Source organism: Sorex araneus, chromosome 1 (assembly GCF_027595985.1).
Source record: "Sorex araneus isolate mSorAra2 chromosome 1, mSorAra2.pri, whole genome shotgun sequence".
Taxonomy (NCBI): Eukaryota; Metazoa; Chordata; class Mammalia; order Eulipotyphla; family Soricidae; genus Sorex; species Sorex araneus.
In genome coordinates this window covers 370557229-370577354 of record NC_073302.1, presented here as the reverse complement: position 1 = coordinate 370577354, position 20126 = coordinate 370557229, and the positions used below count along the sequence as shown (strand labels likewise).

At 37.4% G+C, this 20126-nt stretch overlaps 1 protein-coding gene across 1 annotated transcript in view; it reads left to right on the top strand.

Annotated features, from left to right (window-relative positions):
- Positions 1 to 20126, top strand: part of ABCB5 (ATP binding cassette subfamily B member 5) — a 115304-nt gene that overhangs the window by 32901 nt on the left and 62277 nt on the right. Inside the window, exon 13 of the mRNA XM_004604094.2 lies at positions 4307 to 4477. Coding sequence (XP_004604151.2) covers positions 4307 to 4477 — 171 coding nt within the window. The remainder of the gene's footprint in view (positions 1 to 4306; positions 4478 to 20126) is intronic.

Here is a 20126-nt window from a genome sequence, read left to right as displayed (position 1 = left end):
AGCTCCACCAGCACCTCAGGGCATGGCCCTTAGGGCATACATTAAAAACATCAAAGTGACATCAAAGTCTTGCAGAAAATTAAAAACTATTTGAAACTGAAAAATGAAAATACACTATATCAATATTTGTGGAATATAATTGCAGCTTTACTTTAAGATGCTTGTATTTTCAAATACTTGCTTTAGAAGCTAAAAATAATGAATGAATATAACAAAATGAAATGAGCGTGAATTTAATGAAAGCTGCCTTGGGGCTGGAGTCTCGCCTTGCTTCAATTCTAGCACCACATATGGTCCCTGAGCACCAACAGGAGTGATTTCCCATGTACAGAGCCAGGATTATACATGCCTTGAGCACCACTGAGTGTGCCTCCCCAAAATAAAACAAACCAAGAAACAGTATATCTTCTAAGCAAAAATTTGGACATATTGCTAGGATAAATCATATATCTAAATAGTGTTTTATTTTTGGGCTTACAAGTTTAATATTTTTAAAAATATGTTCTCCCCAAATTTATCTATAGATTTTGTGTTATACCGGAATCCTCAATAATCCTTTTGGAGGGGGATGGGGTTTGGCCACACCTATCTAGTAATGTTTACTCCTGGATATGTGCTCAGGGATCACTCCTGGAAGTGACCCTGGGAAACATATGTGGTGGTGCAGAAGATGAAACCAAGGCCTGCCAAGTGCAAGGCAACCAACTCAACCACTGTACTCTCTTTCATGCTCCTAATAGTCTTTGTATGTATCTTTGGAAACTGACATATTGATCCCAAAACTTATTTGAAAATTTAAAAGATCAAGAACAGCCAAAAGAATTTTGAGAAAAGAACAAGAAAGTCAGAATATACAAAAAAATTTTATTATATCAATTAAAACAGTGGTTACAGCATAAAGAAGGATATAAATATCTGTAGACCAAAATGAAGAAATAGACACATGTATTTAGTCACTTGATTGTTGGTAATGTCCACATAATTCAGTAGGGGAAAGAGAGATCTTCTCAACAAATAGTGCTTGAACAATTAGCTATTTATAAGGAATCCCCGTAAAAGTGAAATGTAACTCTTCATACCATACACAAATATCAATGTATGGATAAAGTAGATGAAATGTAAAAACTTAAACTATCAAATCTCAAAATAAATCCTAGAGGAATCCTTTGTGACATTAAGGTAGAAACATTTCTTAGAAAGGCATTTTTTCCAGAGAAAATGGGCCAGGAGGACTGGTCAATGGTTGGTCAATGGTATGGGAGATAGAGGGTAGTTAAGATAGAGGAGGAACTATTATGACGATACTAGTTGGAAATGATCACTCTAGACAATAACTGAGTGTTGAAAATAGATAAAGGGATATAAATGATAACGTTTCAGCATCTGTATTGCAGACCACAATGCAGAGCCTAAAATGAGAGGGAGAAAGAGAGAGGAGAATTGCCTGCCATAAGAGCAGATTGGGGTGGGGGGTGGCTTGAAGGGGTGAAAGGGAAACTGGGAACACTCGTGTTGGGAAATGAACACTGGTGGAGGGATGGGTGTTGAAACATTGTATGACTGAAATGCAACCATGAGCAATTTTGTAATGCTCTATCTCACGGTGATTCAATAAAAAAAAAGTCATTTATTATTTTTAAAAATTGACAAACTGGATTCTGTCAAAATTAAAGCCATCTTCTAAAAAAATCATTTAGGAAATAAAACATAAGACAGTGAAAGAAAATCGTACTATGCAAATGTGATAAAGGACATGGATCTGGAATATATAGAGACCTCTGAAAGCTTAGTAATAAAAGCAAAATCTAAGGGATTGAAAGATAGTACAGCAGGTAAAGCACTTGCCTTGTACACAGCTGACTCACTATGGATCTATCTCCAGCCCCACAGATGGTCACCCAAGCATCACTAAGAGAGATTCCTGAGCACAGGGCCAGGAGTTAGCCCTGAGCAACAATAGGCGCCATATCCCCCACCCTACAAATAATAATAGTAAATTGATTGAATTAAATTTTAAATTAATAAAAATTTAGAAACACTTCACCAAAATTGAATCAGCTGAACTATATGCGTATTTAAATTAATAGTCACTAGAGATATGGAAAGTTAATAATCATAATGTGGTAAATACCACCCCACACTCATGAGGGTAGCTAAAATTTTAAAAACTAGCAATAATAACTTTTGTTGATGATATAAAGTAAGTGGGTCTTTTAATTCTAAATATAATCATACAAATATTTTAGAAAGAAAGTTAACAGTTTATTATAATGTTACAAAGGTATTGTTCTATTTTTGGATATCAATAGCTGCATGGGTAAATTTATACAAAGTTGTCAAATGAAATATGTGGTTTTCAGCTAACTTTGAATATCAGATAAACAATAATTTTTAAAATATTCCCCAATATGACATAAAAATTTATTTATTTATTTACACTAAAAATTGCAGTGTAAATAAATAATTTAGTTTATTTCATGAAGTTTAAATCATGATGTTTAAATCTAACTGACAGCTATGATTTTTGAAGTTTTTAATTTAGCTACGCTAAATCTATTAACCCAATATAGTTCATATTGTGTAGGAAATTACTTAGCAATAAATGGGAGTTAATTACTAGCACACAATATAGATGGATTTTTTTAAGTGAATTATGCTAGGTAAAAGAACATAGACCAAAAAAGCATTCACTGTATTTACAGCAAAGCTTTGAGATACAAGGTCAATTATTTCATATAAACCAAAAATAAACAATGGATTTTGACATAGAATAAGCATAATACTATGCCCCTCCCCCAAAATGAAATACTTGGACATACATCCAAGAAAATATGCACACAAATTGTAAGAGGAAAACTACAGAATTATGATTAACAAAATAAATAAATAAATAACTGTGGGAGGCAGTCCATTTTCAGAGGCTAAAAACATCAATATTACCAAGATATCAGTTCTTCTCAACTTGATCTATAAGCTCAATGAAATACCAATCAAGATCCCAGAAAACTTTTTTGTGAAAATATGACTGACTCTAAATCAGATATGAAGACGAAAGACCCAGAATAGCTGACATAATATTGAAAGAGAAAAATAAAGGATTACACTGACTTCAAAACTTTCCAGAAAGCTACAGTAACCAACACAGCATGCATCATTCAGTATGTGTCACTGAATAACTCTTCATTGATGGACCTCAAATAAGACAGTGGTCTTAATGGTCCTGACCATATTATCTAGGTGTGCCATAAGCTATACCTATATTTGTATAATTATTGATATTTGCAAAATAATGAAATCACAAAATTATACATTTTCCATTTGAACTATAAGATGCTTAACGCTAACAATAAATCCTAATGTAAAATATGTACTTTCGGTGATTATGAGATATCAAATGTAAATTCATCAGTTGTAACAAATTGTTGACAGTTAAGACGGCACATGGAGGGGGCTGGAGCAATAATAGCACAGCAGGTAAGGCGTTTGCCTTGCACGCCGCCGACCCGGGTTTGATTCCCAGCATCCCATATGGTCCCCTGAGCACTGCCAGGAGTAATTCCTGAGTGCAGAGCCAGGAGTAACCCCTGATGCATCGCCAGGTGTGACCCAAAAAGCAAACAAAAATAAATAAATAAAAAATAAAGTAAAATAATTTTAAAAAAAGACTACACGTGGAGAGCAGGGAATGTATAGAAATTTCTGTACTCTGCTCTACTTTTGCTGTGCATACAAAACAAAACTTCTAAAAACTATTAAAGTACCCACTGTATGATTCCATTTATGTGAAATCATAGAACAAATATCTAATACTTAGTGTGTTAAAACCTCATATGTTAACCAAATAAAAGAAAAATTAGGGGCTGGAGCAATAGTACAGCAAGTAGGGGGTCTGCCTTGCACTTGGCCTACCCAGGTTCAATCTCCAGCACCCTATATAGTCCCCTCAGAACTGCCAGAAGTTATTCCTGAGTACAGAGCCGGAGTAATCGCTGAGCACCACCGGCTATGGCCCATAAAACAAAAAAAAAAACAAAAAAAGTTCATATGATTGTTAATTTTTCTCAAACTTTTGGCTATCATATGTATTCATTTCTTTTAGTTATAGCCAAATTTTTCTTAGGCTCTCCCTTCACTAGGCTTTTTTTTTTTTATCGCTGTTTGCTTTTACTAAGAAAAAAATAAAGGTCAAAATCAGCTAGACTGGAGTAGTGATTAAGTTGGTGTTTAACACACCTGTGATTGATTGCCATTTCCTGTTCTAATCGTGCTGCTTTCTGTTTCTGTGCTCTTTCCTATTTTCCATTAGAAATTTAATACCCTGGTAGGGGATAAAGGAACTCAAATGAGTGGGGGACAGAAACAGAGAATTGCAATTGCTAGAGCTTTAGTTCGAAACCCCAAGATTCTGATCTTAGATGAAGCTACATCTGCTCTGGATACAGAAAGTGAATCAGTTGTTCAAGCTGCACTGGAGAAGGTAAGTGAGCAGATATATTTATATTCTTGGTTCACCGCTGATTTTAAATATAAGAAATCATGACTCCATCATGAATTTTTTTCTTTTAAGTTTAGAGTTCCCATTCTGGTAGGGTTGCAGGCTGTTTACTCTTTCTTCTTGTAGAAGTCTAGGTGTGTGTGTGTGTGTGTGTGTGTGTGTTGTAGTATATAGGCTATCATATATATAACCACACTGCAATATATCTGCCGTTTTCAACTCCTCATGTCCACCATCAACACTATAATCACATTTATCCTTTGCTTCTTCTATACATCCCTGTGACTGTCTGTTCTTAGTCAATACCCAATATATATTTGTTTATGGAGTCTGTTCAATCATTGGACAGAATTGCCCAAGGTCTGAAGTGCTCTTTTCTGAATCTTTTTATTTATGCTTGCTGAAAGCAAGTTTTGCTTTATTAATCTAGTTTAAAAAGAGGACTTAAACAAAGAATATGCAAAATGGTATTTAAGAGGAAATATTTCACTTGAGGGGGCTGGGGAATGGAAGAATGGGCATTGTGAGAGGAAGGGGATCATTCAACCAGGAGGAGGTGGTGCTGAAAAGTAGTAAAATGTTATAAGGAAGTGAATACTGGTGAGGGGATAAGTGTTGAAACATTGTATGCCTGAAACCCAGTCATGAATAATTGGTAAATTCAGATATATATGCATATATATTAGAAAAAAATAAACAAACTGGGACAAAAATGAAATGAAAACAGGACTTAAGCTAAATGGATAAAGGTTAATGTCACAAGCTAGCAGCATCTACTCTGCTCCTGGTTCCGACCTGGCTTGCCAATGCTGCAGACCCCACACTGCCCCACAACAAGGAAACACGGCAGCAAACACCTGCGGCCCCTGGGGGAGCAGAGGAAGCTCACACTGATTCTGTGATAAACCCTGGGAACGTTTTTTGGAAATGTTAAAAGGAGGATGCAAATATAAGGAATAATAATTATTAAGGGAGGCTCAGCTACACCACATCAATGAAGAACTTTTACAAAAGGCCCTTTGCTAATTATGAGAGAAGGGTTTCCATCACAGTTTTATTCTTTGAAAAGACACAGCTGCTTTGTTGCCGCCTTTTTGAGCCTTTCTCTATCATCATGGTTATTCCTCGCAATGAAGCACTTTGGTAATCTTCCTCCAAGTCTCTTCATATTATATTTTTATTATTGGAGAACTGCAAAGTACGAAAAGTAGTATAATACATTAACGTGTAGGCTTGTTTAGTAAGTTAAGCTCTGAGAAGCAATTATCTAAAGTTGAAGTTATTATATACAGACACATGTATATATACAAATATATATTTGGTGTGTCAGTTAAATACCTTGCTTTCTATTCATTTATGAAATTAGATTTTTAAGGTTTTTTCTTTTCTATTTTCTATTTGTAGCAACACTGTAATAGTTGGAAACATAAAGGGGATTTTTACAAGGGGATTTCCTTACTGGGAATTTAGCCAGGAGAGCAAAGGTAACAACACCCAAACTAACTATTCCAAGAAGCACCATGCAACTGTTTAAGCCTCTTTAGTAGAGCTCACATTGGTAAGACTTGTTAGAATTTAGAACACTAACTTTTTTCAGGGTATCATTTCTTCCACTTTGATCTATCAGAGCCTTGTAGAGAATCTAAGGAAAGAAAAAAAAACTAGATCATTGTAACTTTTTAGCAAAATTTAAAAATGTAGTCTCCACAAAAATGTACTTACAATATTAAAGGGTTCAAAACCTCTTTTGAAATCATTTGTAAATCATTATTTTGGGTGTAATGAAGAACAAGTTAATGATAATAGCTCATCTTCACAAGAAACCAATGAGATTAAAAACATTAATTTTCCTAATGACTTTACATCTCACAGTAGGATGTGTGCACATTGCGGCACAAAGGCTTGACTCCTGTGAAAGCAGAAACCAGTGAGGCCAGAACCTGGACCAAGACACTTTCTAGCTCATTCTCACGGTCCCTATGCTATGTTGCCTCAAGATTATATATCCACTAGTGACCAAGGCAAAAATCTAATATATTTCTTAAAATTAGCCTTGGGTCAGAGAGATAGTATAGTCTTGCCTTGAATGCGGCAGACCCAGGTACTGTCACCAGCACAGCATATGATTTGGCATTGCCCTGAGCACAGAACCAAGAATAAACCCTGGGAACCACCATGTGTGACCAAACAAAACAGAAACTTAAATAGAATTACCACATGATTAGGCTATTCCAATTTTGGATACATACTGGAGCGATAGCACAGTGGGTAGGGCGATTGCCTTGCACACGGCCAACCCGGGTTTGATTCCTCCGTCCCTCTCGAAGAACCTGGCAAGCTACCAAGAGTATCCCAGCTGCGCGGCAGAGCCTGGCAAGCTACCCGTGGTGTATTCAATATGCCAAAAACAGTAACAACAAGTCTCACAATGCAGACATTATGGGTCTGCTCAAGCAAATCGATGAACAAAGGGACGACAGTGCTGCTACACCATAATAACATTAAGCATATGTCGTCCAAATACTGCAATCTAAAGCCAAAGATTGCCAGATTGAATAAAAAAATAACTATATATCATCTACAAGAAACACAGTTTGTATAAAGATATAAAACAGGCCAAAATTAATCGGCATGAAAAGTTCCATGCTAAGTGAAATGAGTCAGAAAGAGAGAGACAGACATAGAAAGATTGCACTCATCTATGGTATATAGAATAACAGAGTGGGAGACTAACACCCAAGAATTGTAGAAACAACTACCAGGAGGTTGACTCCATGGCTAGGAGGCTGGCCTCACATTCTGGGGAGAGGGCAACTCAGAGAAGGGATCACCAACTATAATGTAGTCGAAGGCCATGTGGGAGAAGGGAGTTGCGGACTGAATGAGGGCTAGAGACTGAGCACAGCGGCCACTCAACACCTTTATTGCAAACCACAACAGCTAATTAGAGAGAGAGAACAGAAGGGAATGCCCTGCCACAGTGGCAGGGTGGGGTGGGGGGAGATGGGATTGGGGAGGATGGGAGGGATGCTGGGTTTACTGGTGGTGGAGTATGGGCACTGGTGAAGGGATGGGTTCCCGAACTTTGTATGGGGAAAGCATAAGCACAGATGTGTATAAATCCGTAACTGTACCCTCATGGTGATTCATTAATTAAAAATAAATAAATTTATAAAAAAAAATCCAAAAATAAAATCAGGCCAAAATTAGAGGAATGGAAAAAGATACTCCATGATAACAGTAAATATAAGAAAGAGTATTTATGTCTACAATTAGATAGTATTTGGATAGTAATGTATGCTGAATGAATGGGAGCTTGTCCTATGTTCCCATTGCTCCAACGCTCCACAGTGCTTCACCAAAATATTGAAGAACAGGTATTTGTACTTCTGTGTTCACACTAGCATCATACTGAAAAGGTAGAAATAAATCAAATTATGTTTATAAACAGAATAATAGATAAGCAAAACATGGTTTATATATGTGGATACATAAACATACATATGTTTGTACATAAACACATGCATATAAACAGACACATATATACACACAAAGGAATAGGAGTCTTGAAAAGAAAATTTATATACTATAACATGGAAGTCATGCTAAGTAAAATTAGATAGAATCAAAGGTATAGTTATTGTATCATTAAACTTATGTGAGATAGCTAGAATAGTCAGATTCATAGACAGAGACAGAGGTTACCTAGTGCTGAGATAAAAGGGAATAGGGGAGTTATCATTTAAAGAGTGTACAGTACCAGTATGAATTGAAGAAAACATTTTAACGATTGGTTGTAAAACAATATGAATGTACACAGTGGCACTATATTGTACCTTTAAAAATGGTTTATGGCTTGGAAACTAGTTAGCAGTAAGACGCTTGCATTGCATGTGTGATAACAACAAACACATACACACACACATACACACACACAAAACAGCGATCTAAACCCAAATATTAAAAGAATAAAAGCACAAAAGTAATCACCTCTCAGATCTAGAAGGATTTTAAAATAGAGTGGATGTGGCTGGAGAGATATGACAGTGGGTAGGACTATTGCCTTGTATGTGGCTTAGGTTTGACGTCAGTCACTTCCTATAGTTCCCTCAGCCCTGCCGGGCATGATCCCGGAACCAGGAGTAATTCCTGAGCACCACCAGCTATGGTCCAAAAGCAATAAAAAAAACTAGAATGGTAAACTTCATATTGCTCAATTTAACAGAAATTCACATATTTATCAGTATACACATACATATACTCTTTCCCATAACCCATTGCATTTTTGGTAAAAAAAAAAACTCAAGCCACACCCCAATGTAGGATTATAATAGATTTATTTTTGTTCTCTTGTGCTCCTAATTTTGATCTTTCTGTATATACAGGCAATTGATTTTCCTTTCATAAATGAACTTGTCGTTATTACTTAGCAGACTATTTTAAGCCTTTAAAAGTATAATAAAACATAGTGAAATATTTTTCATGATATCGATAACTCAGTAAGTTTAGATTATTCTTGAGTTTTGAACTCCACAAATATACAATTTCTATTTTTTTACATATTGATTTTCCTAATTACTACTAAATGAGACATTGATCAGTGTTCTGGGCTAGATAAGCTATAATTCACCTCTGGAAGAAAGATGAGCTTATTATTGTAGCTTTTTATCTTTTTGTCTACTATGCTTTTGATTGTTTACTTTTTTGTTATAAAGTTCCCCACAAATATTAGCTTAATAAAATTTTAGTGAAGGAAAAAGATATAGATGGACCATAAATAATTTTATTATTGTCAGTAGTTAACTTCTTAACTCATTTAAAAGCAGAAATAAAACAATTTCAGGTTATAAAAAGAAAACATTGTATGAGAGTGCTATGTTCCTAGGTAGTACAGGTGATCTCATCTCAACAAAGAGCTTAAATTTTGAGTGTTCTTTCCCTTTTAAAAGGTCTTAAAACTTACATGCTTGAATAGATCTCCTGTAAGTTAAAAAGAAGTGCTGAACGAGGAGGTGGTTCTCTTATTAAATATGGCCACTAAGTACCTGATATTTTGCTATTTATCATCCCATTTTACAGGCAAGAAAGTATTCTTTAATAGGTAAAAGTAACCTAAAAGTAATTACACACTGTTGAACTAGGCAACTAGTGTGGATACACAAGAATGCCAATTTAATTGGCTTTCAGTATCAGACTGAGGTACTGCAGAGAGAAAAAATTCCCATAGAGATTTTCTATTACAGATGATCAGTTAAAAATTGGTAGAGTTGGAAACATATCAAAAGAATAGCAACTTTTTTTAGATAAATAGTACATTTTTTATGTATTTTTTATGAATTTCCACACCAGCTTTTATTAGATGAAAGCATTTTGCAGCTAAAAAAAAATGATAGACCATAGAATTGTATTACCACAGGACTGAATCATGGAGAGCATGTCACCAAAGGACCAGAAGTCCATCTGAGGCAACCCTTGGGCAGAAGTGGGAGCTTGTGTTCTCATAGGTTACCCACCCCCACGATTGCTGTGGGACACTAGAACTTTGTGTTTACAGGCTTCTTGAGAGTATATTACCCTTGTTAATTGACCAGCAGTCACATGCAGGCCCTCTCAAATGCTCGCAGCCTTTCATTGTTCTCCTTTCTTTTCCTGTTGCCCACCTTTATTCCAGGCCCAGGACCACCACTGGTGAGAGAGAAACAAGCTGGTGTTGTCAGGCCCTTATCTCTGCCCTAGCAATTCTGTAAGGGATGTTTTAAAGCACCCTCAATTTCAAAGTCCCAGCTAATTACCTGGTGATTTATGGTTGTGCATGGAATTGTGAAGTAATCTGAAAAATGCCAGCAAAGTGTCAAGTAGAAACCTATCTTCCTGTTGACCTTTCTTTGGTCAAATACCTAATTGTTTGGCTTTTAGCTTTGTGAAATCTGTGAAGGAAGAGAGGAAGTACTAGTGAATTCTTGCAAATTGGTACTTTCTAGAAGAAATAATAACAACAAAGGTACATCGAAAATCTACCATACCTACTTTGATGGATCTGAAAACACAGTGGGATGAATTGCACTGCCTCCCTTATCATTATAGCAATTATTGGTAAAAGATGACACATCAACAAAAAATTTTTTTAATCGGTTTTCTTAGAGTCCTTGACTTCTAAAATCTTTTTTTTCTGTTTCTTGGAGAGTCTTGAACAAGTTTTATTTGTCTATTTTTGGGGTGTGGGGAGAGTGGGTAGGTGGAGCATGGCAAATGAGGGGGTTGTACTGTTTCGTGCTCAGAGGGTCGTAGGCCGTGCAAGGAATCAAACTGGGGTCAGACACTTGCAAGGCAACCTCGTTTTCCCCTCTACTGTGTCTCTTCAGTCATCATTTTATTTTTGGACTACACCCAGTGATGCTCAGCAGCTACTCTCCGCTTTGTGCTCAAAGGGTTGTTTGAGACCATATGGAGCCAGAGCTCAAACCCATGGCTCCAGCATACAAAGCGTGGGCCCCACACTTTGAGCAATCTCTCCTGCCCTCTTTTCCTTATTTTAAGTCTGAAAACAATTAGTGTTCGCTTTTTTGTTTCTTGCTGCTATTTGTTATCAGGGGCTGGAGCAATAGCACAGCGGGTAGGGCATTTGCCTTGCATGCAGCCGACTCAGGTTCGATTCCTCCGCCCCTCTCGGAGAGCCCGGCAAGCTACCGAGAGTATCCCGCCCACACGGCAGAACCTGCCAAACTACCCGTGACGTATTCAATATGCCAAAATCAGTAGCAACAAGTCTCACAATGGAGACGTTACTGGTGCCCGCTCGAGCAAACCGATGAGCAATGGGGTGACAGTGACAGTTGTTATCAGGTGTCATGCCGTCAAGTGCTCTTTGGTCAGGGTCATTCCACGTGGAGGGGTGGAGGGTATTTGCCCTTTATAAACCAACCTCTGGTGTCCTGCTACGATTCTGAACATGTCTCCTGCCCTAAAATATTTTTTTGTACCTTATTACTAGTACATCACTTTTAGACTCTTGGATCAATGATATATACATTTATGTAATGAATTTTATAATACTTTGAGTGTGAATGGTAGTAATAGGCACATTTTATAAGCCTTTTAAGTTTTTTCCATTTAAATTATTAGTCATGTATGTGATTTATAAACTCAGAGATTGTAAATCATGCTGCCAATAAACAATATAATATCTACTTTAATCAGAACTTTATTGCTTAGAACATGATACTGATGGATAAGTACAGGTTGTGCCAGTCTTAAAGAACATGTATACAGACAAAGACACATTCTTATTTTCAGAATTCAAATGACATACATGAACCTTTGTAATATAAGAAAGCCTGACTCATATTCAATGCCTGTCACTGTCACTGTCATCCCGTTGCTCATCGATTTGCTCGAGCGGGCACCACAATCTCTATCGTGGGATTTGTTGTTACTGTGTTTGGTATATATCGATATGCCTCAGGTAGCTTGCCAGGCTCTGCCATGCGGGCGAGATACTCTTCGTAGCTTGCTAGGCTCTCCTAGAGGGGTGGAGGAATCAAACCCGGGTTGGCTGTGTGCAATGCAAATACCCTACCGCTGTGCTATTGCTCCAACCTATGCAATGCCTAACACACATAAAGAATTTAGTTTTTTTGAAGAGAAGATCTAGAATAATACAAATTTGCATCAGAAAACCTTGTGATTCTGATTCTGTCCACAAGAGGCCACACATTATTCTGATCTTTTCTAGATGAAACTTTTGAATTATTTTTTAAGCCTTTTTTTTCTCACATTCTCCTTGGAGTATAATGTGATATATGTACTTCTTTCTGTTTTTTAAATTTCATACACATAGATCAATTTCTCAAACATTTATTTTGAGAAATGTTTGAAAACAGTGTTATAAAATCATGAAGCTAATTAGTAGCATCATATTGCTTTACCAAGAAGGCTTGAAGCTTGCTCCTCTTCAAAAATAGTATTTGTTAAAAAGAAAAAAAAGAAAGAAAAGGAAAGAAAAGAAAAGAAAAAGAAAGTAGCATTTATAATCTCAAAATATATAATTGAACAAATGGAATCAATATAGACTGGAGTTGGTCCCTGAAATTATTATCTTTGTGTTAGTGGTCATTCTACTGTATACCCAAACCTATATTGGGTAGTTTGCAAAATAAATAGGAAAATAGGAAAACTATTTTCTTCAATTTCAGAGTACGCTGCTCATGATTATCACCTTTTAAATTCAAGTATGCCAATAAGAACACCCATTACATAGCTAGTTATATTGAGTCCACTTTATCATCACATTTGCTAAACATTCACTAATAGGTCTCAGAGCCTTTCAGGATTCCTGCAAAACTTCAAGAATAACCATCAGGACAGAAATGCTACTTCCATTTAATTTTCTTTTCCTTAACACCTTTAATTTTTAATTGACTTATAATAAATTTTACTTATTAATATTTATAATTGGAAAATTTGGGCATGTATGTATCCTTGTGAAACCATTTCACAATCAAGAAAATTAACTAATCATTCCAAATATTTTTTACATTTTCACATTTTCATTATTACTCCATTCTGACCCACCAACTCCCCACTCCTGACTACTTATTTGTGTACTGATATAAACTAGTGACTATACTAACATATAGTTTGTATAAACCATCTTAACTGTATGATTTATATATAATGTACATAAACTATAATTTTCTATTATATAGAACTTTATATAAATAAAATCATACACTATGATTTGTGTTATGTATGGCTTCTTTCAAATAGCATAAATGTTTTAAGATTCAGTTTTGTGGGATGTATCTGCTGATAGTATCTGATGATATTGCTGATTTAATTTTTCTTTTTCTTGGTGAATGATATTCAGTTGTACATTATACACTATAAAGTTCATTGATATTGAAGCTCATTTGAATTATTTGATTTGTTTGCAGTTTTTTGATAAATTTACGACTTCTCTGAACATTCATGTGAGAGTCTTTTTGTAAATAAGCACTTTTATTTCTTTTTCATATAATGTAGAAGTGGGCTGGAGTGATAGCACAGTGGTTGGGCTTTCGTCTTTCACGTGGCCAACCTGAGTTTGATTCCTCCGCCCCTCTCGGAGAGCCCGGCAAGCTACGAGAGCATCCAGCCCGCATGGCAGAGCCTGGCAAGCTACCTGTGGCGTATTGGATATGCCAAAAACAGTACAATAAGTCTGTCAATGAGAGATGTTACTGGTGCCCGCTCGAACAAATCAATGAGCAACGGGATGACAGTGACAGTGATATAATGTAGAAGTAATGCTATTTATTTAGCCATTGATTAAGCTGATTGAATTGGGCATAAACTCCACATTACTTCTTGTTTATTCAGAAGGTTAATTTTATTTTATTATTATTTTCCCCCTTTTTATTGTTTCACCATGAGATACAGTTACAAAGCTTTCATGTTTGAGCTTCGATCATACAATCATCAAACACCCATCCCTTCACCAGTGCACATTTTCCACCACCAAAATCCCCAGTATTCCCCCACCCCAGTCCCGTTCCAACCCTTCTCCTGCCTGTGTGGCAGAAAATTTTCCCCATATTCTCTCTCTTCTTTGGTTACATTTGATATTTTGACACCAATCCCACCACCACTCAAACTTGCCGAAAAGGCAATGCTAGATGATTTGTTTCATATTGCTTGTTATAGATAGGATATAATGTCCAGGAAATTTTGTGTCATTCTCTTTATAGTCTCTGGGTCTTGGCTGTTGATGAGATTACATGGTGCCAGAGGCAGTTTGTGGGTGTGATTGCCAAGCTATTGGAAAACTGGGGATTCCGGGGGAGGAGGCCCAGTCCCAATCCAAGTGGGCCTGGAGATCTCAGTCACATATTTTCACTTTCTTCCGAGCCACCTGTCCTAACTCCATCCATTGATCTCTTTTGAGATTCATGGGTCTCTTAAATAAGGCCAATAAATGAGCTTATATAGTTGAGCCAGAGGTGGTTTGTGGGTGTGGCTCCCACATACCTAACGGTTGGCCATTTAATTTCTTGGTAAACCTGGCCAAGTTGTTGGGGTTCGGCCAAAGGCGCAGCAGCAATTTTGCAATATCTGGAAGTCTGAAGGCCCCATCAGGCTGTTGGTGCACTTGCCCTGCAGGTATAGGTTGAGCTGCTGGTGGCACCATACCCCCTAGCACCTTTATTTTTTTGGGTGAACACCTGAGATGTGAATGGCTTGATCTTATGATAGGGTTATAGTTAATTTTTTATTCAAGTACCAAATAAATAAATGAGTTTTCTTTTACTTTCCTATCACATGTGGCAATCCATCTGCTTTGAATATTAAGCAACATTTGATATGGACAGTCACTTTATTAAACTTTAGTGTTGGAGTTTTTTTTATTTTGTTTTGTTTTAGGTTTTGGACCACACCCAGTGGTACTCAAAGACCCTGTGCTAAAGGTCAGTCCCAAAATTTTTCTGGAGGCCTGTGTGTGCTGAGGGTCAAATAGGGGTTGACTGTAGGCAAGACAATGCCCTAACCCCTGTACTATCTCTCTGGCCCATGGCTACACATTTTTTTGGTTTGTTTCCTTTTTTTTTCACTTTTTGTTTTTGTTTTTGTTTTGGGGTCACACCTGGCTGTGCTCAGGGTTTTCATTCCTGAGGGGACTTGGGAAACCCTATGCAGTGCCAGGGCTATGTGCAAGGCCAGTGCTTTGTCCACTGTACTCTTTGCAGTTATGGTCAGATGGTCTAATTTAACCACATAAAGAAATGTGTAGGGTTTGGAGCAATAGCACAGCGGGTAGGGTGTTTGCCTTGCATGCAGCTGACCCGGGTTCGATTCCCAGTATCCCATATGGTCCCCTGAGCACCGCCAGGAGTAATTCCTGAATGCAGAACCAGGAGTAACACCTGTGCATCTGTTTACAATAGCCAGAATCTGGAAAAAACCCGAATGCCCCAGAACGGATGACTGGTTGAGGAAACTTTGGTACATCTATACAATGGAATACTATGCAGCTGTTAGAAAAAAGGAGGTCAAGAATTTTGTAGTCAAGTGGATGGGCATGAAAAGTTTCATGCTGAGTGAAATGAGTCAGAAAGAGAGAGACAGACATAGAAAGATTGCACTCATCTATGGTATATAGAATAACAGAGTGGGAGACTAACACCCAAGAACTGTAGAAATAAGTACCAGGAGGTTGACTCCATGGCTTCGAGGCTGGCCTCACGTTCCGGGGAAAGGTCAACTCAGAGAAGCGATCACCAACTACATTGTAGTCGAAGGCCATGTGGGGGAAGGGAGTTGCGGGCTGAATGAGGGCTAGAGACTGAGCACAGCGGCCACTCAACACCTTTATTGCAAACCACAACAGCTAATTAGAGAGAGAAAACAGAAGGGAATGCCTTGCCACAGTGGCAGGGTGGGGTGGGGGGGAGATGGGATTGGGGAGGGTGGGAGGGACACTGGGTTTACGGGTGGTGGAGAATGGGCACTGGTGAAGGGATGGGTTCCAAACTTTGTATGAGGGAAGTATAAGCACAAAAGTGTATAAATCTGTAACTGTACCCTCACGGTGATTCTCTAATTAAAAATAAATAATTAAAAAAAAAAAAACACCTGTGCATCACTGGGTGTGATTCAAAAATTAAAAAAAAGAAAAGAAATGTGTGGTGGTATCTCATATTAATTTGCATTATCCTCATGAGAAATAATATTCACCACTTTATGTACTTATTGATTATTCATATATTTTTTATTGTTAAATTATCGATTCATATGTTTGCCTGTTGTTCAGTTGCTTGTTTGAGTTCTTACCATTGAGTTTTTTGAGGGGGTTTTAAAAAATACATACTCTTGGACTGGAGACATAGTACAGTGGGTAGGAGTGCTTGCCTTGCATGCAGTCCACCTGAGTTTGATTCCTGGCATAACATATATTTCCACAAGTCCTGTCAAGAATGATTCTTGAGCGTAGATCCAAGAATTAGTCCTGAGCACCACTAGGTGTGCATCCAAAACAATAAATAAATATTATTTATCTATTGTTTAATAATAAACAATATTTTTAAATAATAAATATTTTTAAACAGATGTTCTTTATACTTATGCATAAAAGAAACCATGTGAATCTTAGCTTTTCATTCTCTTGAGTGTTTTTCAAAGAAATATAACCATTAAATTTTGATGTAACTTGTCAATTAAAACTATATTTTATTATTATTCAGATAACCTGGTTACAGAATGGAGAAATAGCACTGCAAGTAGGGCATTTGCCTTGAATGCAACTGGCCGAGTTCGAGTCCTCCATCCCTCTTGGAGAGCCCAGCAAGCTACTGAGAGTATCCTGCCCACACAGCAGAGCCTGGCAAGCTCCCCGTGGCGTATTCAATATGCCAAAACCAGTAACAACAAGTCTCACAATGGAGACATTACTGGTGCCCGCTCGAGCAAATCGATGAACAACCGGATGACAGGGCTACAGTGCTACAACCTGGTTACAAAAGTGCTAATGTTTACGTTTTTGTTATACAGTTACTGCACCTCCAAAGTACCAAAGACCTTCCACCATTTGACCTTATGATACTCCTACTCCTCCACTTTCCACTTAATCATAATCCTCTGGCAGATTAACCTCTGTTCTTAAAGTCCAGGAGTTGCTTTAATTGAGCATTATCCATTTCCTTGGGTTTTTTCATTTTCCTCCGGTCACACCTGGCAATGCTCAGGGATTACTCCTGGCTCTGAACTCAGGAATTACTCCTGGCAATGCTCAGGGGACCATATAGGACACCAGGAATCCAATCCTGGTTGACTATGTACAAGGCAAATGCCCTACCTGCTATACTATCACTCCTGCCCCTCCATCCCCTTGTTTTGATTCTTTATATATCCAATGAGTGATCTCATCCTGTATTTGTCCTCCCTTTGACTTGTTTCACTCAACATGGCACTCTCTAGTTCCATTCAAGTTGTGACAAAAGACAATATTTTATATTTTCTTATAGCTGAGTAGTTTTCCATAATATATGTATATATCACTGTCACTGTCATCCCATTGCTCATCGATTTGCTTGAGAGGGCACCAGTAACGTCTCCATTGTGAGACTTGTTGTTACTGTTTTTGTCATATTGAATATGCCACGGGTAGCTTGCTAGGCTCTGCCATGCGGGCGAGATACTCTCAGTAGCCTGCCGGGCTCTCCAAGAGGGGCAGAGGAATCAAACCCGGGTCGGCTGTGTATTGTAAGTTAAATATTGCTTTTCCCCTTCTCTTATGTCCTTTGCATAGTTTATTTTAAAGCAATGTCCTTTTTGTATGAACATCAGAAGACAGTTAATATTATGCTTTTGTAACTTGGGAGTTAAAGTTAATTGACTAATAATATTCACTCTAGGACATCGGCTTCCTCGATTGAAGCCTCAGTTGCCCGTAATTCCCAGCACCCCAAAAGCAGTATATATATATATATATATATATATATATATATATATATATATAATACAATTTCTTGAACCAATTTTCCTCTGTTACTGGGTATTCGAGGCATTTTAACTTTTGGCTATTGTTAGTAGCGCTGCAATTAGTGGGTATGTATTTATCACTTAAAATTTGTTTGTGTTTTGGGGATAGATGCCAAGAAGTTGAGTTACTGAGTCATATAGGAGTTCTATTTTTTAAATTTTGAGAAGCCTCCATGCTGTTTTCCATAGAGAATGAGCCACACAACATTCCCACCAACAGTAAATGGGTCCTCTTTTATCAGCACATTCCTATCAACACTGGTGTTTCCTGTCTTTTTGATAGAGGCCATTATTCCCAATGTGAGATTGTATCTCAATGTCACTTTTATTTTTATTTCCTTGATGATGCTTCTTTAGTTGCTGCATTTATGTTGATAAGCGCTAAGTCCTCTTGATGTGTTAATCCCTTAATCATTAATGTAATGTCCATCCCTTCTTTAGTTTGAACAATTTGCTTTGATACAGGTATAGCCATCCCAGTTCTGGTTTTGTTTTTGCTTCAGGGTACTTTTGGGGGTGGGAGGGGTTGCTGGTTTTGTTTGTTTGAGGACCATATCCAGAGTCACTTAGGGCTTACTCCTGACTGCACTTAGACATGACTTCTGGCTATGAACAGGGCACCACATTTTGTGCTAGAGATCTAACTTGGGTTAGCTGTGTACAAGGCAAGGACTTTTCTCTCTATACTGTCTCTCTGGCCCTGTCCCAATTTTTTTTAGTCTATAATTAACCTGTGTGATAGTTATTCAGCCTTTCATTCTGAGGCTGTGTTTATGATAAGAATTCAAGTGCGGTAGAAAGTTGGATTTTATTTGCTGGTTCATCCAACTGCTTCGTCCTTTTGGTTGGGATATTCCGTATGTTGACATTACAGAAGTATTAACAAAAAGGAATTGATTGGAACTTTCTTTGAGGATTTTTGGATGTTTTTGAAGTTTGGCTTTGTTTCCTTAGCTTTTTCTTATTTTCTCCTCTTGCACATAGAAGCTGGCCTTTTATGTGGTGATCTGTCTCTTCATAGTAGTTTCTCCTACATATTTTTGCTTTGTAGTTAACATGTAGCTTGTTTCCAAGTCCTAATAATAGGCCAAATTTTTTATTTAAAGCAGGTAAATCTCAAGTTCATCCTGGAGTCCCCATTATTATGCTCCATCTTTTCCCTTTTTAAAACTTTATATATCTTTCTGCCTTTGCTTGAGATTTTCTTACCTTTTACATAGAAGATCAAGTAATATTTCTGCAGGGTTCTTTTAGAGACAACAAACGTTTGACTGAAAAAAAGTCATCACTTCAAATATGAGTGGCAGAATAGAGGATTCTTGGTCAAAAGTTCTTTACATTCGACACTTTGGATATATCATTCCTTTGTCTTCAGATCTAAGATGTTGCATTTGAAAAATCTGATATTTTAGGAGTGTATCTCTTGCCTTTAGAAGTCTTAACTGTTAGCTGGCCAACCACCATGGGCTGGATGGGACTAATCAAATAGGCTAGACTAAGCAAGTATCAGTCTTCCACGATCTTCCTAAGTCATAGACCTGATGGGTAGGGCTCACCTTTCATGAGGTACTGAAGCTGCCATTTGAAGCCACAAGGTCCCTGGTCACACTGGCTCCCACAAACATCCAGTTCTCTTCTCTGTTTTGCAGCTGCAATCACAAAGCCAGACTTCTATAAAGCCTCGTCACTCAAGCTGAGTGGTACTCCTCAGTCATATACTCCACTACCACCACCACTCTTTTTTCCACTGCAGTATTCACACCCACTACAGAATTCCTCTCTCAGGTGTATACCCAGATCCAGTGCTCTTTTTCTGATGGAACTTAGGTCAGACTTCTACTCAAATCCATTCTACAGTGTAAGCTACAGTTGTGCATAGGACAAACTCCCATTCATTCAGCTTACATTACTATCCAAATACTATATAATTGTTGACAGAAATACTCTTCCTTATACTCAGTGTTATCATGGAATATCTTTTTCCATTCCTCTAATGTTGGCCTATTTTATATCTTTATACAAACTGTGTTTCTTGTAGATGGTATATAGTTATTTTTATATTCAATCTGACAGCGTTTTACTTTAGGTTGCAGTATTTGGAGCACATATGCATAATGTT